General features: G+C 31.3%; 2 protein-coding genes across 2 annotated transcripts; both read left to right on the top strand.

Moving 5' to 3' along the window:
* The first annotated feature begins 221 nt into the window (after positions 1–221).
* On the top strand, positions 222–1,093 carry LOC125839231 (uncharacterized). The gene is made up of 2 exons (XM_049518199.1): positions 222–935; positions 989–1,093. Exons 1-2 carry the CDS (start codon positions 222–224, stop codon positions 1,091–1,093), a joined length of 819 nt encoding a protein of 272 aa, XP_049374156.1.
* A 10,634-nt stretch (positions 1,094–11,727) lies between these two features.
* Positions 11,728–13,057, top strand: LOC125839230 (uncharacterized). Its single transcript, XM_049518198.1, has 2 exons — positions 11,728–11,947; positions 12,915–13,057. The coding sequence occupies exons 1-2, from the start codon at positions 11,728–11,730 to the stop codon at positions 13,055–13,057; spliced, it is 363 nt and encodes a 120-aa protein (XP_049374155.1).
* Positions 13,058–24,435: the final 11,378 nt, after the last annotated feature.

The raw sequence follows: 24,435 nt of genomic DNA, 5'->3' as shown, positions 1-24,435 counted from the left end.
CCAAGACACTTCATAGGATGCACAAAGCAAAACTCTTCTTTTTCTTAAAATTTCAATTATTACTAATTAATGACCTATAGTCTAGATTTCTTAAACGGTTGTTTTTTGTTGTCTATAAATAACATATTTTTGCTTAATTAACTTACATTACTTCATTTCATTTATTTATTTTTCTCCTTTTTGCTCCCAATATTTAATTAGACATCACTCTCCAATTAGTAATGGCTCGTTTTGCAATATTTATGCTTTTGATTGCTTTGGTTACTATGTTAGTTTGTGTTGCACCATGTTTTGAAGCAAGAAGACAATTGAACAACATGGATAAGAAGGTAACTAACCTGGCTTCTTCGGCCCCATGCAAAGAAGGTCATGTTTATGGTAACTTGAATCCTGGCCCTAGTCCTGGAGCCGGCCATTCTGGCCCACCTGGTCTTGGAATGGGTCATGTTTATGGTAACTTAAATCCTGGTCCTAGGCCTGGGGCCAGCCATTCTGGCCCACCTGGTCCCGGAACGGGCCATGTTTATGGCAACTTGAATCCCGACCCTAGTCCTGGAGCCGGCCATTCTAGCCCACCTGATCCTGGAATGGGCCACATTTATGTCAACTTGAATCCTGGCCCTAATCCAGGAGCCGGCCATTCTGGCCCACCTGTTCCTGGAATGAGTCATGTTTATGACAACTTAAATCCTGGCCCTATTCCTGGAGCTGGCCATTCTGGCCCACCTGGTCCTACAATGAGCCATGTTTATGGCAACTTGAATCCTGACCCTAGTCCTGGAGCTGGTCATTCCAGCCCACCTGGTCCTGGAATTGGCCATGTTTATGGTAACTTGAATCCTAGCCCTAGTCCTGGAGCCGGCCATTCTGGCCCACCTGGTCCTGGAATGGGCCATGTTTATGGCAACTTGAATCTTGCCCTAGTCCTGGAGCCGGTCATTCTGGCCCACCTGTTCCTGGAATGAGCCATGTTTATGGCAACTTGAAGCCTGGCCCTAGTCTTGGTGCCGACCATTCTGGCCCACCTGGTCCTGAAATGGGCCATGTTGATCGTAGGTTTATGTCAGTCTCGAGTCATGATATTGGTCAATGATCGTTCAATTAGTAAATGTGCAACTTTTGATTTTGCGGTAGGTTGCAATATTTTAAGTACAATATTATGTGACAGTATGTTCATGGACATATATGACCATTTATGAATTAAGGATATATTTTGATCAACATGTACTTCTAGTTATTACTAGGTAATGTTGCCCGTGCTATGCACGGGCACGGGCCCAATAATATAAATAGTATGTTTTGGGGCTAATAACGGAGATTTTGAAGCGATTGTTTGCGTGGATAAAGGAATAAGTTTTTTTATCACAAACTTGTACTTTATTTGACGCTATTCAATGCACAATAAGACTATCCACATACAACATTTTTGAAATATTTTATGTTGTCAATTATCATGATTTATAGTATTTTTACGATAGATTCACTTAAAGAATGAGTGAAATTTTTTGTATTTTTTTTCAAAACATATTTTATGTTGTCAATTATCATGATTTATAATATTTTTACGCATTTTTTAAATATAAAAAACCCAAAAAAAAATAAGACAAATAAATTAAAATGGACCCAATATATGTTATTTTTGTTGTCTCAATTTATGTCACACAAATAAAATTTGGAGAGTCATCCAAATTTTAATTTTTTTTTTAAAAATGTTTTAAGTTATTAATTATTGTGATTTATAATATTTTGATGTAACTTTCAAATAACCAGCATTACTGGTCACTTTGTTCTAATTTATGTGATATGGATAAAATTACAAAATTAACCCTTTTAAAATATCTTTCAGATATTTTAAGTTGTTAATTATTATTATTTATAATACTTTTTTGGTAATTTTAAAATGATATGTGTTATTTTTTCTGTCCTAATATATGTGAGCCTGAAAGAATTCTGAGAGTGAACCTATTTTATTATATAGCTTTTAAATATTTTAAATTGGTAATTATTGTAATTTTTAATGTTTTTTAAGTCATTTGTAAATTATATATGTTGCTTCCTTTGTCCCATTTTATATAGTATAAATAAAATTCCCGAAACCAACAAAATTTTAAATATATTTTTAAAAATATTTTAAATTAATAATTATTGCGATTTATAATATTAAAAAAAAAAGTACAAAACTTGTATCAGCCTAAAAAATGACCACGATAATTCGAAGCCTACAGAAAGCAATATGGCTGTACGTAATTTTTAAATACTTAATATATATTACTCCACTTGTCTCAATGTATGTAGCATTGATAAAATTTCAAGATTCAATCAAATGTTGTTAATTGTTAACATTTATAATACATTTTATGTAGTTTTCAATAATTTCACATTAAACAATACATATTACTACTTTTGTCTCATTTTATGTGATATTGATAGATTAATTTTAACAATCAGTCAATTAATTTTTTCTGTTTTTTAATAAATATTTTAAGTGGTCAAAATCACGATTTATTGTATTTTATACATAATTTTTAACGATAGATTAATTTCAAGAATTAATCAATTTTTTTTATATGTATTTATTTTTGAAATATTTTATGTTGTCAATTATCATGATTTATAGTATTTTTACGCAATTTTTAAATATAAAAAAAAATTAAGACAAATAAATTAAAATGGACGCAATATATGTTATTTTTGTTGTCTCAATTTATGTGACACAAATGAAATTTGAAGAGTCATCGAAATTTGCATTTTTAAAAAAATGTTCTAAGTTATTAATTATTGTGATTTATAATATTTTTATGTAACTTTCAAATAACTTACATTACTGGTCACTTTGTCCTAATTTATGTGATATGGATAAACTTACAAAATTAACCCTTTTAAAATGTCTTTCAGATATTTTAAGTTGTTAATTATTATTATTTATAATACTTTTTTGGTAATTTTGAAATGATATATGTTATTTTTTCTGTCCCAATATATGTGACCCAGATAGAATTTTGAGAGTCAACCTATTTTATTATATATCTTTTAAATATTAAATATTTTAAGTCAGTTGTAAATGATTTATTATATTATATTATTATATATTATATTATATATATATATTTATGTATATATTTTATATTTATTTCTACTATATAATAAAAGGGGTTTTATTATGATATTATATATTATATAAACTCCCTTTTATTATATAGTAGAAAAATAAATATATATTATATATATTATATAGTAGAAAAAATGATTTATTATATTATATATTATATAGGGAGTTTATGATGGGACACATAGAATGTCCCATGATAAACTCTCTCTTATATAATAGTAGAATTACAATTACAAAATTAACCCTTTTAAAATGTCTTTAAGATATTTTAAGTTGTTAATTATTATTATTTATAATACTTTTTTGGTAATTTTAAAATGATATATGTTATTTTTTCTGTCCCAATATATGTGACCCGGATAGAATTTTGAGAGTGAACCTATTTTATTATATATCCTTTAAATATGAAATATTTTAAGTCATTTGTAAATGATTTATTATATTATATTATTATATATTATATAAACTCCCTTATGTAGAAAAATAAATATATATTATATAGTAGAAAAAATGATTTCTTATATTATATATTATATATTATATAAGGAGTTTATGATTGGACATCACAATGTCCCATCATAAACTCCCTCTTATATTATAAGAGAATTTTTGGCAATGACTAAATATTCCAAAAGTCTCAACTAATTAAACGTTGTAAGTAGTAGTATACATATAAAATGCTAATAATTTATTTGACTTAGTTAAGGATAATCTGAAATGCTAAGTGGAGCATTTGTTTTTTTAATCAGTAAAATTGATCTTTTTATTATTTAAAACAATATTAACAACAAAATTTTAATTTTTAACAATTCAAGAAAAGTTTTTTATTTTTTTAAAAAAAATCTGATAGAAATTGTTTTCTATCCTAATCACCTAAATTCACAGGAAGGTGTCATATTAAATTTGAAGTTGTAGTGAAAGTAATTAATCTGTGCTTCAAACCAAGCAATTAAAATTATCTTATATATGTGGGAGAAATTCTACCTATATCACACTCAAAATTACATTAAATATTCAATTAAGAAACTGAAAAAAAGAATTAAAATATTTAAATTCACAAACGGGTGAATTTTTTAATAATATAAGCCTAAGTATAAAAAAAATGAATAAAGACCAAACTTGATAATTTTTTAAATATTTAAAGAACTAAATCCAACAAGTTTATATTTAAGGTTTCATTTTGGACGTATTTCTACCCCCCTCCCCCCCCCCCCCCCCGTTTTGACACGGGGACTAAGAAGTAGTAAATAATAGCAGTAATTTTAGCAAATCAACCTTATTAAATATAAATCATCAAAATATTTTTAAAAAATGAATAGTATTTAATGACAAAGGTTAAATAAACACAATATAATTAATTATTCATCAATTTTATAAATTGAATAAATATTATTGGGCGGAGTTAGATAAGAAACTATTTATGACATTTTTCTCAATCTATATATAATGTAAAGGAGAAACATAGATGATGTGATGTGACACTTCTCTGTGGCTTCCATTCAGACTTATTTTTTGAGATTTTTTTAAAGATTTTTTCTTAATTTTTTTCATAAAATATTTTCTTTATTAAATAAGAAAGAGTAAGTTTTAGGTTTAGCAAACATAAAAATCATATTAACGCTCTATAGCTACAGTTTTGCTATTTGCACTCCATAGCAAACATTGTTTGCTATGAAACATCAGATCTTTTTAAAAATCGCAGACATCTTTGATTTGTATAAAATCGTTGGCATCTAATTTGTATAAATCACATCGATTTGTATAAATAAGGCGTCTGTGTCTATGAAAATTGTGTTTGTATATGCATATGGTCTTTGTGTTTGTATATCTGCATAAAACTTGAATTCACATGCAATTGAATCGAGTTAAAACAATTGTATTTGTATATCAAATCTCTCTCGCTTTATACAAACACAAATTATATATTGTATTTTGTATAAATTTGTGTTTGTATAAAACAAGAAAGAGTGAAAGGCAAAAGAGAACTAGGCAGAGGAAGATCTGTATTGTATAATTATAAGTGTATAGAACGAAGAGATATGTATTTGTATTTGTATATATAGTTTTCTCTCGGTTTATACAAACACAAACACAATTTATACATTTGTGTTTGTATAAAGTGAGAGAGGCGAGGGAGAGTGGCGAGTGAGATTTCTGGGGAGAGAGGCGAATGGAAAAGTGTTTGCTACGGATTAGAATTAAATGAAACCGTGGTTATAACATTTAATTTGAATTAATAGTTTGCTATTTTATACAATTTTTCCCAATAAGAAATTCAATCATATTTACTATTCTAATTATATCTGATGAGTTACAAAAAAACCTCCATCTATTTATAATTTTTCTACTTAAATAACATGCCTTTTGAACTCCTTTCTTATCAAATCTATTAATAACAATCATCCATGCAGATGTTGAATATTTATTTTTCATTTTTTTCTATTAGCATAGTTTTTTTTCTCTCTTTTTTATAAATTTTATCCTTCATCTTTTCCATAAGAAATCATAGAAAAGATAGTGACATGATATGTCCTTCACTTTGATGAAGATCAAAGATATATTCTTCAAAAATTCATTACGAGGAGATGTTCACATTAGTTTAGTACAAGTTCATCAAAGTGAAGAAGGAAGCTTAATTATGTTGAAATTAAAGATTCATCAAGAGAGATGGTCATATTAGTATAAAGTTTGAATGTTTCCAATATATTAAAAATTCCTTAATGTAATGTATTGTTTTTATTTCAAAATTCTAAAATTTTGCTATGGTTGAAAGATATATTGTCTACGGTACATTTTTCATAGCTATTGGATATTGTTGTGCTTAAAAATCTATATATTATAAACTATATGTTAGAAAAGTGAAGTTGTTCCTCTCTTTGGCCAAGGATCCTATTTATTCTTTCCCTCAAATTTTTGACAAACATATTTTTCTACTTACTTATTATTGTACAAAAAATAAATATATCAATTACTACTCTTCTATATATTGTTATACTTAAATGTCTCAAAAATTATATGCTCATTATTATCCTTAATTACAAAAAAAAAAAAAGTCTCAATATTTACTACTTCAACCTTTCAAGATATTGCTTGTATTTTTTTTCCTCTTTCAATTTTGTTAAGATGAAGTTGATTTGCTTGCTTTCCTAATAAATTTAAACACCCAACAAACATTGAATAGTTCATAAATTTTTTTTTCTCTTCATTATTTTATTTTTTCCTTCTTTTATTTATTTAAAAAAATTACCTCCATAAACTATACGTATTGGCCTTCAACTTTAATTAATAATTAACTCATTTTCTTTAAATTTTCATATTCATAACCCCCAACTATATAATTTCAAAATTTAAGATACCTTATGATATTACTTCAATTTTGTCTATATAAATTCATATTTTTTGTTTCAGAATATTTCTACTCAAGATTATTATTTTTATTTCATATTTAAAATAGTGATATTCTATATTATTGTTGTAGTATCATATTTATATTTTATTTTGACTCCATGAAAAGGCTCTTAGATGTGGATAAAATGGGAGCCGAATAAAAGTTCAAAAATATGTTCATTGATTATGTAAATTTTTTTCATCTTTCTTTTTGTGACTAAGGACTTTACAAAAATGTATTGTAATTTTTCTCTTTTTACTTACTTTTTTTTCATATGTTCGATATTTTATTTTATTTTGAATTTAGGTTCTTATAACTTTTTTTAATTATGGTAAATTACATTGTCATTTAGGCTCAAATTAGTTATTTGTAACTTTTCAGAACACATCTAACTAAGACAACATAAATTTAAATTTTACTACTAATGGTAAAAAAAAATGCATATTAAATATTGAAATACGTTGTTCTTAAGTGTTTCTTATGGTGAAGAACCATTCACATTTTCTTATAATTTGTTCATTTCGTCTACTTTTAAATAATTACCAAAATAATAGTATAAGATATATACACAAAATTAGCAATAGAGATTTATTTAGATGATGATGAAAAATAAGAGAAAAATATTTATTTAGACGATGAAGAAAAATAAGAGAAAACAAGGACAATGAAAGAATTGAATATAAAAAAAAAGAAATGAAATAGAAATACTTATATCTTTTTCCTCCTATTTTTTAGTTTCATTACTATTTTTTACTAAAAGGAAGATTCATCAGACAATACATTTATCAATTAATAAAAATGAGAAAAAAATAAAGTCCTTAAATATGTTTAGTCGAATTATATCTATTAACATTATAATATATAAAAAAATCCTGAATAAATTATCCTTTTAATTTTGAAAAATATTTGTTAATAAAAATATAATTGCTCTAGTTCTACAAAATATTTGTATTGTGATTTTATCATTTTCTTATTTCTATAGTTGATTTTTTATTTCTTGTATCATGTTTAATTTTTTAAATATATATATTTTTCATAAAAACATGAAGCGATGCCAAATTCTCTAGTTTAAAGTAAAACAAGCAATTCCCAGGACAAATTGACATTTTTGTGTGTACCTACACAATTGGACTTTAAACAAGCAATTCCCAGGACAATTGACATTTTTATGTGTACCTACACAATTTCCAAGACACTTCTATTTTCTTACCATTTCAATTATTACTATTGACCTAATTTGAGCGTTACACTTCTAGATACATCTCTTAAACATTTTGATCTATAAATTGTTGCCTATAAATACCTTATTATTTTCTTAATAATCTCACACTTCTCTTCATTTCATTTCTTATATTCTTCTGTCCAAAATAGTTGTCCATTATTAATTTGGCATATTCCCAATAAAATTATAAATAAAAGGGTAATTTTACCATATCACCATTTGAATATAATAAATAGAATATCTTGAAAAATGTAATAAGAAAATGAGTATAATTAATGATAAGGGTAAATTAGGAACTAAGTGTAAAATTATCCATTGATTTTATAAAGTGAACAAGTATTGTTGGACATCCCAATAGTATAGTGGACAACTATTATTGAACGGAGGATGTATATTTTAACAATTAATAAGGAAATGAGTATAATTAATGCTTTGGCTATTATTGGACGGAGGTGTATAGTTAGTCTGTCTTGCACCATGTTTTGAAGCACGAAAACAATTGAAAAAATATCATGTTATAACAATCCCTAGACTTGAAACTAGCAATGTTGATCGCAAGTTGAAATCGTTCCATAGTCCTGGAATGGGCCATGGTGGTAATCCTCCTTTGAGGTCATCCCTGAGTTCAGGAAGAAGTCATTATAAAGAGATGTTCACATCAGTTTATTACAAGTTCATTAAAATAAAGAAGGAAACTTAATTATGTTGAAATTAAAGATTCATCTATAGAGATGGTCATATTAGTTTAAAGTTTGAATGTTTCCAATATTTTAAAACTTCATTAATACAATGTATTGTTTTAATTTCAATATTCTAAAATTTGGCTATGGTTGAAAGATATATTATCTATGGTACATTTCTCATAGCTATTAGATATTGTTGTGCTTAAAAAACCATATATTATAAGCTATATGTTAGAAAAACGAAGTTGCACCTCTCTTTGGCCAAGGATTCTATTTATCTTTTTCCTCAGTTTTTTGACTATTTTTCATATTTTTCTACTTACTTATTATTGTACAATAAATAAATATATCAATTATACTCTTCTATTTATTATTATACTTAAATGGCTCAAAAATTATTTGCACTCATTATTAATTTTTATTACAAAAAACTAAAGTCTCAGTATTTATTTCACGACCCAAAATGAGTCATGAGTGGCACCCACACTTAACATCCTAAGTGGGAAAATCAACGAATTCAACCCCAACTTATATCAATTGTTCAACTTACAAAAACAAACAAAATGTGGAAGCTCAAAACTTATTAAAGTTTCAATAAAAGAAATCTCTAGAGTCAGTACATATTATCCTCAAAACCTGAAAGTCATCACATAAGGACGTCTATTCTCAAAATAACAAGTCTAAGAGTATTAAAGACACCAAAATAAATAAGTAGGATAGTCTATGTGTAACGACATGCTCCCGTCGTTATAGAAAAACCAACGGGGAAAATTTTTTGGCTCGAAAACTTTTCGTAGTAACTTGAGAATTTCTAGCCTAGTCTAGATTTGGACGAAATTGGAGTCAGCGTGGTCTAGAGAAATATGGTAATGAGAGATTTAATTATGATTTTGATCACATAAGTAGATATCTAAGACGTTAAGGAACCCGTACGACTTTATAGAATCGAATTCGGGCGAGTAGAACTCCCAAATTGACCTTAGCGTGAACAGGTAGTTTCTGATTCTCATGGGTTGAAGGTGTGTTGTGAAATGGGGGTTTAGAACTCTAATTCCAACGTTCTCTCCGCGCAATCCGCCAGGGCGGGGACGTTGTGGCGGGACAGGGTCCGGCGTAGCGGGCCAGTCGCGACTTAAGTGGGAAATAAATCCCAAAAACGTTATTATTCTACAATTTTCATTCTTGAGAGCTAAGGGACGAACCAGGCCAAGTTCTTGACTGTTTTCCACCTCTTCAAGCACTAAAGTCTAAAGATAAGGATTTTACTCCCCTAATCTGTGACCGGATTTCAAGGGTGAGCCAATTTTTCAGGCTGCCATGGAGTTCTCTTCCTTGTTTAGTCCATTCCTTCGGACTTAGACTATTTAATTAATTCATATGTTAGTTGGGGTTGTACTCTCTTCTTAGATTGTTGAACTTTAAATGTTTTGGTACATGACTTTCAGATTCTTGGGGTGTTTTCCGCAATGTTTTAGTATCGAATTGTTAGACTTCCGGAGTTTATGGGAACTCCACTTTATTTCTGCATTTAAATTTGTTTCTGTATCTATAAATGTTTAGTTTTGGGGTTAGCTGATTAGTATTAATGGTTCTCCCACCGGAGGGTTAGTATGAGTGTCAATCACAACGGTCTGGGTCGTGACATTATGTCAGAAATTTAAGGACATCATGCCATGACCGAGAGAATCCAGCACAAGGTAAAAGGAGTATCTCACCCTGAAATATGATGAGCTGGAGACTGGCTAAAGCTAAGGGAGAGTCGAAGTAGATGGTACACTTGCCGCACTCCATAAAAGAAAACGAGAAAACACAAGTAGGGGACAGTACATGGGAACATGTACTGAGTAGATATCATCTGTACTGAGTAGATATCATCGGCCAACTCAAAATAGAAACTAATATGTAGTGAGTAATAGTATAAAATCAACTATGACACTTACCAGTGACAACATCACTAAAGTAAGTACATAATCAAATTAAGAATATCAAGATCACACATGAGGACTCATGCCTCCACACCATGCTTATTTGGGAAATGGTTTCTTTGAGATTGAGTACTTTAAGTTATTTCAATATATTTTCCTTTGATGTTACCGTGCCAGAACATGTCACCCGATTCAATAATACCGTGTCGAAACGTGACACCCGATCCAATAATACCGTGTTCGAACGTGACACCCGATCTAATAATACCGTGTCAGAACGTGACACCCAATAACAATAATACCGTGCCGGATCGTGGCACCCAATCCAACTATATAGTTATTTCACTTTTCATTCTTTATCATCTTTTTCCACTTCCTTAACAATATTTCATCAAACCTTATTTATTCAAGGCATCACTTTAATAGAACAAGTTCAAGATTATGAATTTTGTGATCTTCGGATTACAAACCAATCACAACAACATATATATTATCCAAACCACGACAACCAAGAACATAGAAAAAGTCACAATATCACTCAATGACTATCAATCACTATTAAGAGTCTATCTATCACATAGGATAAACCATAACTTACCTCCACCGAAGAGCCGAAGTCAAGCAAGCTACTTCTCCAATGTTTTTCTTTTCCTCAAAGTCTCATAACGTTTCCAATCTATCAAGTATACATAATTCGTAAGAAAGCACGTTTTTAGACACCCATATTACTTTATGTCTAGCCTAGACTCAAAAGCTCATCCAAATATATGGATATTTTTTCCTAAAGTTCAAGCCTAAGGTGAGTCTCAATTCCTCCAATTATCATAAATTTAACTGTATTCAAATAATATAATATACCTAAGGTAATATATCACCACTTACCTAATATGATAATAAAATAATATAATTAAATATGGAAGCTAACTGGTTATGAACCAGTGGCGATCGAGAACCATGCTAACTCTTAATACCTACGCCATAAGTAATAACCTGACCTATTAAAATAATTAAATATAAATAAATAATTAATTCCAATACTAACTAATTAAGCGTAAAATTAGAAGAACATTTTAAAAGTAGTCTAAAAAATTAAACAATTAAGCTAATTTGAAAAATGAAAAATGTCTCAACAATTCAATTAATTTGAAATGGAGGTGGTAGTAAAACAAGCAATTCCCCAGACAAATTGACGTTTTCATGTGTACCTACACACCTTCCATGCCACTTCTATTTTCTTACAATTGCATTTATTACTATTGACCTAATTTGAGCGTTACACTTCTAGATACATTCCTGAAAACATTTTCATCTCTAATTTGTTGCCTATAAATAACATATTTTTTTCTTCATAACTTCACACTTCTCATCATTCCATTACTTCTATATTTTAACAATTATCAATGGCTCGTTTTGCAACAATGCTTTGGGTTGTTTTGGTTTTCATGTTAGTTTGTGTTGCACCATGTCTTGAAGCAAGAAAACAATTGAAAAAACATCATGTTATAACAATTACTAATCTTGAAACTAGCAATGTTGATCGCAAGTTTAAATCGTTTCATAGTCCTGGAATGGGCCATGGTGGTAATCCTCCTTTGAGGTCATCCCCGAGTTCTGAAAGAGGTCATAATCAAGAGATGTTCACATCAGTTTAGTACAATTTCATCAAAATGAAGTAGGAAACTTAATTTTGTTGAAATTAAAGTTTCAATGTTTCCAATATTTTAAAAATTCAATAATGCAATGTATCGCTTTGATTTCAATATTCTAAAATTTTGCCATGGTTGAAAGATATATTATCTATGGTACATTTCTCATAACTATTAGATATTGTTGTGCTTAAAAATCCATATATTATAAGATATATGTTAGAAAAATGAAGTTGCACCTCTCTTTGGCCTAGGATTCTATTTATCTTTTTCCTCAGTTTTTTGACTATTTTTCATATTTTTCTTCTTACTTATTATTGTACAATAAATAAATATATCAATTATACTCTTCTATTTATTATTATACTTAAATGGCTCAAAAATTATTTGCACTCAATAGTAATTTTTATTACAAAAAAATAAAGTCTCAGTATTTATTTCACAACCCAAAACGAGTCATGAGTGGCACCCACACTTAACATCCTAAATGGGAAAACCAACGAATTCAACTCCAACTTATATCAATTGTTCAACTTACAAAAATAAACAAAATGTGGAAGCTCAAAACTTATTAACGTTTCAATAAAAGAAATCTCTAGAGTCAGTACATATTATGCTCAAAACCTGAAAGTCACCACATAAGGACATCTATTCTCAAAACAACAAGTCTAATAGTATTAAAGACACCAAAATAAATAAGTAGGATAGTCTATGTGTAACGACCTGCTCCCGTCGTTATAAAAAAATCAACGGGGAAAATTTTTGGGCCGGAAAACTTTTCAGAGTAACTTGAGAATTCCTAGGCTAGTCCAGATTTGGACAAAATCAATCGGAGTCAGCATGGTCTAGAGAAATTTAGTAAGGAATGAGAGATCTAATTATGATTTTGATCACCTGAGTAGATAGCTAAGACGTTAACTAACCTTATCGTGAACTGGTAGTTTCTGATTCTCATGAGTTGAATGTGTGTTGTGAAATGGGGGTTTGGGACTCTAATTCCGACGTTCTGTCTATGCGCAAGCCGCCAAAACAGTATTCAAACCGCCATGGCAAGGCCGCTGTGGCAGGACGGGGACCAACGTAGCGGGCCAATCGCGACTTAAGTCAGAAATAAACCCTAAAAAATGTTATTATTCTGCAATTTTCGTTCTTGAGAGCTAAGGGGTGAACGAGGGTACGTTCTTGACAGTTTTCCACCTCTTCTAGCACTAAAGTCTAAAGGTAAGGATTATACTCCCCTAATCCGTATTATGATCCGTATAACTTAGATTCTTGGGTAATTATTGTTGGGGGAGGGTTTTTATACTGAAATTGATGGTGGAAAAACTCCCTAACTGCACCTTAGGTTCATGGGTTTGGCCTAGGGTTGATAATGTTGATTGTAATCTAGGTAATAAGCTCCGTTTATTGATCCTTGTATTAAATTGTTGTTTTTAGACCACGAACAAGTGGCAATAATCCGGAAAGGGAAGATTCAAGTGTTTTAAGAGGATTCAAGCTTGGTTTCGAGGTAGGTGATGGTTTGATTTCTTGTTTGCGTGATATATGTTGGTGATTACTTCATTGTGATGCATGTATGTATGTGAATGAAACATTATGATCAAACCTAATGAAATTAGAATGAATGATTAAATGTATGTCATGATTCAACACTAGATTATATGATTTTGAGAAGGTACATATGAGTGTAATTGTGATTGTGGTTGTATTAAATGGATCGGGTGTCACGTTTTGACAAACTGACTTGGATCGGATGCCACGTTCCGGTGCATATAGGGGATCGAGTGTCACATCCGGCACACTAATTAGGATCGGGTACCACGTCTCGGTACATTAACCGTTTGGGTATGAATTCTATGAAAAGGACCATTGAATTGTCGTAACTACTTGTTAAAGAGAATGTGGAATGGTAAGTTGGTCATAATTGATAATGGTATATGTGTTTACATTATGTGCATGTCATGTTTATCTTGTTGTGATTATTAGTATATGTTGTGCTTACTGGGATAGCCACGTGATCCTACCAGTACACTCTGATTGTGCACTGATATTGCACTTGCGCTTTCTTTTTTAGTACAAGGCATCTTCAAGCGGGTACTGATAGACCTCAGCTAAGAGAGTAGTGATCGAGATCGGATTTCAAGGGTGAGCTAATTTTTCAGGCTGCCATGGAGTTCTCTTTCTTGTTTAGTCCATTCCTTCGGACTTTGACTATTTAATTAATTCATATATTAATTGGAGTTGTACTCTCTTCTTAGATTGTTGAAATTTAGATGTTTTGGTACATGGCTTTCAGATTCTAAGGGTGTTTTCCGCAATGTGTTAGTAACGAATTGTTAGACTTCCAGAGTTTATGGGAACTCCACTTTATTTCTGCATTTAAATCTTTTTCTGGATCTATAAATGTTTAGTTTTAGGGTTAGCTTATTAGTATTAATGGTTCTCCCACCGGAGGGTTAGTGTGAGTGTTAATCACGAGGGTTTGGGCCGTGACACTACGTCAAAAATTTAAGGACATCATGCCATGACCGAGAGAATCCAGCACAAGGTAAAAGGAGTAGCTCTCCCTGAAATCTGATGAGCTGGAGACTGGCTAAAGTTGAGGGAGAGTCGAAGTCGATGGTACACTTGATGCACTCCATAAAAGAAAACGAGAAAATACAAGTAGGGGACAGAACATGGGAACATGTACTGAATAGATATCATCGGCCAACTCAAAATATAAACTAATATGTAGTGAGTAATAGTGTAAAATCAACTATGACACTTAGCAGGTGACAAACAACAACAACATGAACCGGTGACAACATCACTAAAGTAAGTACATAATCAAATCAACAATATCAAGATCACACATGAGGACTCATGCCTCCACACCATGCTTATTTGGGAAAAGGTTTCTTTGAGATTGAGTACTTTAAGTTATCTCGATATATTTTTCTTTGATGTTATCGTGCTAGAACATGTCACCCGATTCAATAATACCGTGCCGAAACTTGACACTCAATCCAATAATAACGTGTCCAAACGTGACACACGATCTAATAATACCGTGTCAGAACGTGACACCCGATCCAATAATACCGTACCGGCTCGTGGCATCCAATCCAACCATATATTTAATTCATTTTTCATTCTTTATCATCTCTTTCCACTTCCTTAAAAATATTTCATTAAACCTTATTTATTCAAGGCATCACTTTAATAGAACAAGTTCAAGATTATGGATTTTGTGATCTTGGGATTACAAACCAATCACAACAACGTATATATTATCCAAACCACAACAACCAAGTACATAGAAAAATTCACAATATCACTCAATGACTATCAATCACTATTAAGAGTCTATCTATCACATAGAATAAACCATAACTTACCTCCACTGAAGAGCCGAAGTCAAGCAAGCTACTTCTCCAATGTTTTTCTTTTCCTCAAAGTCTCATAACGTTTCCAATCTATCAAGTATACATAATTCGTAAGTAAGCACGTTTTTAAAGACCCATATTACTTTATGTCTAGCCTAGACTCAAAAGCTCATCCAAATATATGGATATTTTTTCCTAAAGTTCAGGCCTAAGGTGAGTCTCAATTCCTCCAATTATCATAAATTTAACTGTATTCAAATAATATAATATACCTAAGGCAATATATCACCACTTACCTTATAATATGATAATAAAATAATATAATTAAATATGGAAGCTAACTGGTTATGAACCAGTGGCGATCGATAACCATGCTAACTCGTAATACACCCCATAAGTAATAACCTGACCTATTAAAATAATTAAATATAAATAAATAACTAATTCCAATACTAACTAATGAAGCGTAAAATTAGAAGAACATTCTAAAAGTAGTCTAAAAAATTAAACAATTAAGTTAATTTGAAAAATGAAAAATGTCTCAACAATTCAATTAATTTGAAATTAATTTGAAATGGAGGTGGTAGTAAAACAAGCAATTCCCAAGACAAATTGACGTTTTCATGTGTACCTACACACCTTCCATGCCACTTCTATTTTCTTACAATTGCATTTATTACTATTGACCTAATTTGAGCGTTACACTTCTAGATACATTCCTGAAAACATTTTCATCTCTAATTTGTTGCCTATAAATAACATATTTTTTTCTTCATAACTTCACACTTCTCATCATTCCATTACTTCTATATTTTAACAATTATCAATGGCTCGTTTTGCAACAATGCTTTGGGTTGTTTTGGTTTTCATGTTAGTTTGTGTTGCACCATGTCTTGAAGCAAGAAAACAATTGAAAAAACATCATGTTATAACAATTACTAATCTTGAAACTAGCAATGTTGATCGCAAGTTTAAATCGTTTCATAGTCCTGGAATGGGCCATGGTGGTAATCCTCCTTTGAGGTCATCCCCGAGTTCTGAAAGAGGTCATAATCAAGAGATGTTCACATTAGTTTAGTACAATTTCATCAAAATGAAGTAGGAAACTTAATTTTGTTGAAATTAAAGTTTCAATGTTTCCAATATTTTAAAAATTCAATAATGCAATGTATCGCTTTGATTTCAATATTCTAAAATTTTGCCATGGTTGAAAGATATATTATCTATGGTACATTTCTCATAACTATTAGATATTGTTGTGCTTAAAAATCCATATATTATAAGCTATATGTTAGAAAAATGAAGTTGCACCTCTCTTTGGCCTAGGATTCTATTTATCTTTTTCCTCAGTTTTTTGACTATTTTTCATATTTTCTTCTTACTTATTATTGTACAATAAATAAATATATCAATTATACTCTTCTATTTATTATTATACTTAAATGGCTCAAAAATTATTTGCACTCAATATTAATTTTTATTACAAAAAATTAAAGTCTCAGTATTTATTTCACAACCCAAAACGAGTCATGAGTGGCACCCACACTTAACATCCTAAGTGGGAAACCCAACGAATTCAACCCCAACTTATATCAATTGTTCAACTTACGAAAATAAGCAAAATGTGGAAGCCCAAAACGTATTAACGTTTCAGTAAAAGAAATCTCTAGAGTCAGGACATATTATCCTCAAAACCTGAAAGTCATCACATAAGGGCATCTATTCTCAAAACAACAAGTCTAAGAGTATTAAAGACATCAAAATAAATAAGTAGGATAGTCTATGTGTAACGATCTGCTCCCGTCGTTATAGAAAAACCAATGGAGAAAATTTTTGGGCAGGAAAACTTTTCGTAGTAACTTGAGAATTCCTGGCCTAGTCCAGATTTGGACAAAATCGATCGGAGTCAGCCTGGTCTAGAGAAATCTGGTAAGGAATGAGAGATCTAATTATGATTTTGATCACATGAGTAGATAGCTAAGACGTTAATTAACCTTAGCGTGAACGGGTAGTTTCTGATTCTCATGAATTGAATGTTTGTTGTGAAATGGGGGTTTCAGACTCTAATTTTGACGTTCTGTCTACGCGCAAGCCGCCAGAACGGTATTCAACCCGCCAGGGCGGGGCAGCTGTGGCGGTACGAGGTACGGCGTAGCGGGCCAGTCGCGACTTAAGTCTGAAATATACCACAAAAATGTTATTATTCTGCAATTTTCGTTCTTGAGAGCTAAGGGATGAATGAGGGTAAGTTCTTAACAACTTTCCACCTCTTCTAGCACTAAAGTCTAAAGGTAAGAATTTGACTCCCCTAATCCATATTTTGAACCCTATAACTTAGATTCTTGGGCAATTATTGTTGGGGAAATATTTGTAGACTGGAATTGATGGTGGAAAAAATCCCTAACTACACCTTAGGATCATGGGTTTGGCCTTGGGTTGATAATGTTGATTGTAATCCGAGTAATTAGGCCTCATTTTTTTATCCTTGTATTAAATTGTTGTTTTTAGACCACGAACAAGCGGAAATAATTCGAAAAGGGAAGATTCAAGTGCCTTAAGAGGATTCAAGCTTGATTTCAAGGTAGGTGATTGTTTGATTTCTTGTTTGCGTGATATATGTTGGTGATTACTTCATTGTGATGCATGTATGTACGTGAATGAAGCATTATGATCAAACCTAATGAAATGAGAATGAATGATTAAATGTATGTCATGATTCGACACTTGATTGTATGATTTTGAGAAGGTACATATGAGTGTAATTGTGATTGTGGTTGTATTGAATGGATCGGGTGTCACGTTTTGACACACTAACTTGGATCGGGTGCCACGTTCCGGTGCATATAGGGGATCAGGTGTCACATTTGGCACACTAATTAGGATCGGGTACCACGTCCCAACCATTGAATTATCATAATTACTTGTTAAAGAGAATGTGGAATGGTAAGTTAGTCAGGATTGATAATGGTATATGTGTTTACATTCTGTGCATGTCATGTTTATCTTGTTGTGATTATTGGTATATGTTGTGTTTACTGGGATAGTCGCGTGATCCTACCAATACACTCTGATTGTGCATTGATACTACACTTGCGCTTTCTTTTTAGTACAAGGCATCTTCATGCGGGTACTGATAGACCTCAGCTAGGAAAGTAGTGATCGAGATCGAATTTCAAGGGTGAGCCAGTTTTTCAGGCTGCCATGGAGTTCTCTTTCTTGTTTAGTCCATTCCTTCGAACTTAGACTATTTAATTAATTCATATGTTAGTTGGGGTTGTACTCTCTTCTTAGATTGTTGAACTTTAGATGTTTTGGTACATGACTTTGAGATTTTAGGGGTATTTTCCGCAATGTTTTAGTATCGATTTTTTAGTCTTCCGGAGTTTATGGGAACTCCACTTTATTTCTGCATTTAAATCTGTTTCTGTATCTATAAATGCTTAGTTTTAGGGTTAGCTGATTAGTATTAATGGTTCTCCCACCAGAGGGTTAGTGTGAGTGTCAATCACGACGGTTTGGGCCGTGACACTACGTCAAAAATTTAAGGACATCATGCCATAACCGAGAGAATCCAGCACAAGGTAAAAGGAGTAGCTCACCCTGAAATCTGATGAGCTGGAGACTGGCTAAAGTTGAGGGAGAGTCGAAGTGGATGGTACACTTGATGCACTCCATAAAAGAAAATGAGAAAACACAAGTAGGGGACAGTACATGGGAACATATACTGAGTAGATATCATCGGCCAACTCAAAATAGAAACTAATACGTAGTGAGTAATAGTATAAAATCAACTATGACACTTAGCAGGTGGCAAACAACAACAACATGAACCAATGACAACAACACTAAAGTAAGTACATAATCAATCAACAATATCAAGATCACACATGAGGACTCATGCCTCCACACCATGCTTATTTGGGAAATGGTTTCTTTGAGATTGAGTACTTTAAGTTATTTCAATATATTTTCCTTTGATGTTACCGTGCCAGAACATGTCACCTGATTCAATAATATCGTGCCGAAATGTGGCACCCGATCCAATAATACCGTATCGGAACGTGACACTCGATCTAATAATATCGTGTTGAAACGTAACAGCCGATCCAATAATACCGTGCCGGCTCGTGGCACCCAATCCAACCATATATATTATCCAAAGTACAAACCAACAAGTTCAAGATTATGGATTTTGTGGTCTTGGGATTACAAACCAATCACAACAACATATATATTATCCAAATTACAACAACCAAGTACATAGAAAAATTCACAATATCACTCAATGACTATCAATCACTATTAAGAGTCTATCTATCACATAGGATAAACCATAACTTACCTCCACCGAAGAGCCGAAGTCAAGCAAGCTACTTCTCCAATGTTTTTCTTTTCCTCAATGTCTCATAACGTTTCCAATCTATCAAGTATGCATAATTCGTAAGTAGGCACGTTTGTAGACATCCATATTACTTTATGTCTAACCTAGACTCAAAAACTCATCCAAATATATGGTTATTTTTTCCTAAAGTTCAAGCCTAAGGTGAGTCTTAATTCCTCCAATTATCATAATTTTAACTGTATTCAAATAATATTTACTTACCTATGGCAATATATAACCACTTACCTTATAATATGATAATAAAATAATATAATTAAATATGGAAGCTAACTGGTTGTGAACCAGTGGCGATCGAGAACCATGCTAAATCTTAATACCTACGTCATAGTAATAACCTGACCTATTAAAATAATTAAATATTAATAAATAACTAATTTCAATACTAACTAATGAAGCGTAAAATTAGAAGAACATTTTAAAAGTAGTCTAGAAAATTAAACAATTAAGTTAATTTGAAAAATGAAAAATGGCTCAACAATTCAATTAATTTTAAATAGAGGTAATTGTAAAACAAGCAATTCCCAAGACAAATTGACGTTTTCATGTGTACCTACACACTTTCCATGCCAATTCTATTTTCTTACAATTGCATTTATTACTATTGACCTAATTTGAGCGTTACACTTCTAGATACATTCCTGAAAACATTTTCATCTCTAATTTGTTGCCTATAAATAACTTATTTTTTTCTTCATAAACTCACACATCTCTTCATTCCATTACTTCTATATTTTAACAATTATCAATGGCTCGTTTTGCAACAATGCTTTTGGTTGTTTTGGTTTTGGTAGTTTGTGTTGCACCATGTCTTGAAGCAAGAAAACAATTGAAAAAACAGCATGTTATAACAATTCCTAGTCTTGAAACTAGCAATGTTGATCGCAAGTTTAAATCGTTTCATAGTCCTGGAATGGGCCATGGTGGTAATCCGCCTTTGAGGTCATCCCCTAGTTCTGAAAGAGGTCATAATCAAGAGATGTTCACATCAGTTTACTACAAGTTCATTAAAATGAAGAAGTAATCTTAATTTTGTTGAAATTAAAGATTCATCAAGAGAGATGGTCATATTAGTTTAAAGTTTTTATGTTTCCAATATTTTAAAAAATCAATAATGCAATGTATTGTTTTGATTTCAATATTTTAAAATTTTGGTATGGTTGAAGGATATATTATCTATGGTACATTTCTCATAGCTATTAGATATTGTTGTGCTTAAAAATACATATATTATAAGTTATATGTCACGACCCAGACCATCGTGATTGGCACCCACACTAACACTCCGGTGTGAGAACCACTACTACAACCCAAACCAAGCAAATAATCTAAAAACTAAGGCATATAAGTCAATTAATAAGGAAAGACAATAAAGTTTCCTTAAACTCTAACATAAGTTCAACAATAACTAAACAAATGCAGAAGAATAACCTCTAAAACCTGAAAGTCAACGTACCAAAACACTACTAACGATAAGTCTAAGAACAAGGGGTACAACCCCGAAACTAAACAACACCTAAAACAAAAGTCTGAGTCCGAAAAGAGTGGACTTAAACGAGGAAGATCCATGGCAGTCTGAAAGAACTGGCTCACCATTGAATCAGATCACGTTCATAGTCACCTAGCTGAGGTCTATCAATAGACACCTGAAGATGCCACGTACTCAACAAAGAAAGAGCAAGTGCAGTATTAGTACATAACCACCGTGTACTGGTAGGATCACGCGGCTATCCCACTAAGTGTAACATACATTAGTCAATACAACAATATAATTACATGCACATATCGAACATATACAATATCATCAACATATATGAATAATGAATAACTTCACGATTCTCACATATCATAGTTATATCAATTTAGCGCAATATACCGTCTTCCAATATCAATCATCATTAGATATGAACGAACTCATCACAAGTAGATACACAACACAATTCAATGGTCCTCTCACGAAACCCAATTCAATGGTCCTCTCATGGAACCCAAACCCAAATAGTTAGCATGCCGGAACGTGGCAATTCGATCCCATATTTATGTCGGAACGTGGCAATTCGATCCAAGTTAGTTATGCCGGAACGTGGCAGCAGATCCCATATGTATGTCGGAACGTGGCAATCCGATCCAAGTTAGTGTGTCGGATCGTGACACCCGCTCATTCAACAAACCATAATCACAATGTATATTCTCACAATCATACAACAAGAGGTAATTCATGACATACAATTATTCAATTATCCTTATTTACAACAAGTGTGATCAATAATGCGACATATATATACATGTATCATAATGAAGCAAGAACAAACATACATCACACAATCATAGAATCACAACCACACTTACCTCAAAATCAAGCTTGAATCCCCTAAGGCACTTGAATCTTTTATTTCCAGATTCTTTCCGCTTGTTCTAGGTCTACAAACAATAATTTATATGCAAGGATCAAGAATCAAAGGTCTAATTATCCGGATTATAACAAACCCAATAACCCTAGACCAAACCCAAAATTCTACTCCCCAATTTAGGGCTTTTTCCACCATAATTTCTAGGTCAAAACCCTCCCCCATCGATAATGACCCACTAGATTACGTTCTACGGATCAAAAAATGGATTTTGGGGAGTTAAAACCTTACATTTAGCCTCAAGAATGGTAAAAAATGAGTAGGAGTCGCATGGGGGGTCGTTCTTTAGCTCTAAAAGTGGAAAAGTGCATAATAAGGTCGTTTAGAGGTTTATTAACAACTTGAATTCGCGTCGGACCCGCCACAACGGCCACCACCCCGCCAAAGCGGCAAAACCCAGCGCCAAAGCGGCATTCTTGAGACAGAGAGTTATTTCAAGAATTTAAAAATTCTCATTTCACAACACACCTCTAACCCACGACACTCCAGTAAATACCTTTTACACTAAGATCGATTTCGGGAGTTCTACTCGCCTGAATTCAATTTCGTAAAGTCGTACGGATTCCTTAACGAGTTATCTAACTACTCATGTAATAAAAATCATAAATGGTTCACCCGATTGTTACCAGATTTCCCTACACTTGAATGACTCCGATTTCGTCCAAATCTAGACTAGTTTGGGAAAATCCAATTACTACGAAAAAGTTTTATGACCCCAATTTTTTCTCCATTTGGCTTTTCTATAACGACGGAAATCAGGTCGTTACACTATATGTTTGAAAAACAAAGTTGCACCTCTCTTTGACCAAGGATTCTATTTATATTTTTCCTCAATTTTTTTGATAATTTTTCATATTTTTCTACTTACTTATTATTGTACAATAAATAAATTGTACTCTTCTATTTATTGTTATACTTAAATGTCTCAAAAATTATTTGCACTCATTATTATTCTGTATTATAAAAAATTAAAAGTCTCAAAATTTACTACTTCAATCTTTCAAGATATTTGTCTCTTTTTTTTGTTGTATTTTTTTTCCTCTTTCAATTTTGTTAAGCACAATGGAGTAATACAAGAAAGTTGAAATTGATTTACTCGCTTTTCTAATAAAAATTAAACACTCAACAAACATTGAATAGTTCATTAGTTTTTTTTTTTGTCTTCATTATTTTATTTTTTCCTTCTTTTATTTATTTTAGAATTTTTACCTCCATTACTTATACATATTGAACTTCAAATTTAATTAATATTATTAACCATTTTTTTAAAATTTTCATATTTACAATTCCCAACTATTTAATTTCAAAATTTAAGATACCTTATGATAGTTCTTCAATTTTGTCTATATAAATTCAAATTTTTTGTTCCATAATATCTCTACTCAAGATTATTATTTTTATTCATATTTAAAATAGTGATATTCTATATTATTGTTGTAGTATAAGATTTATACTTTAGTTTGACTCCATGAAAAGACTCTTCGATGTGGATAAAATGGGAGCCAGATAAAAATTCAAAAATACGTGCATTGACTATGTAATTTTTTTCATCTTTCTATTTGTGACTAAGGTTTTTACAAAAATGTGTTGTTATTTTCCTCTTTTTACTTATTTTTTCATATGTTCGAGATATATATTTTTTGAATTCAGGTTCTTATTAAAAAAATTAATTGTAGTAAATTACATTTTCATTTAGGCTCAAATTAGTTTTTTTTAACTTTGACATAACACATCTAACTAAGCTAACATACGTTTGAATATTACTGCTAATGGCTTAAAAGAAAGAGTAAATTTTAGGTTTAACAAATATAAAAATCATATTTGTATGTTATAACTATAGTTTGTATAATTGCGCTCCATAGCAAACTATATGATTGCTATGGAGCTTCAGACGTATAAATCGATGTCAGACTCTCATTTGTATAAATCATTGATAGCCTCTCATTTGTATAAATCGTTGGCAGCCTCTCGTTTGTATAAATCGTTGGTAGCCCCTCAATTCAATTTTATGTGTTTGTATATCTGCATAAAATTTGAAATTGTATACAATTGAATCGAAATAAAATGTTTGTCTATCAAATATCTCTCTCTCGCTTTATACAACACAAATTATACATTGTAATTTGTATAATTCGTGTTTGTATAAAACGAGAAAGATTGAAAGGCAAAAGAGAACTGGGCAGGGGAAAATCTGTATTTGTATAATTATAAGTGTATAGGACGAAAATATATGTATTTGTATGTACAATTTTCTCTCACTTTATACAAATACAAACGAATTTTATAC

Source organism: Solanum verrucosum, unplaced genomic scaffold, assembly GCF_900185275.1.
Source record: "Solanum verrucosum unplaced genomic scaffold, falcon-dt-bn FXZP01000170.1, whole genome shotgun sequence".
Taxonomy (NCBI): Eukaryota; Viridiplantae; Streptophyta; class Magnoliopsida; order Solanales; family Solanaceae; genus Solanum; species Solanum verrucosum.
The sequence above is the reverse complement of the archived record's forward strand: the minus strand, read 5'-3'. Positions and strand labels throughout refer to the sequence as shown.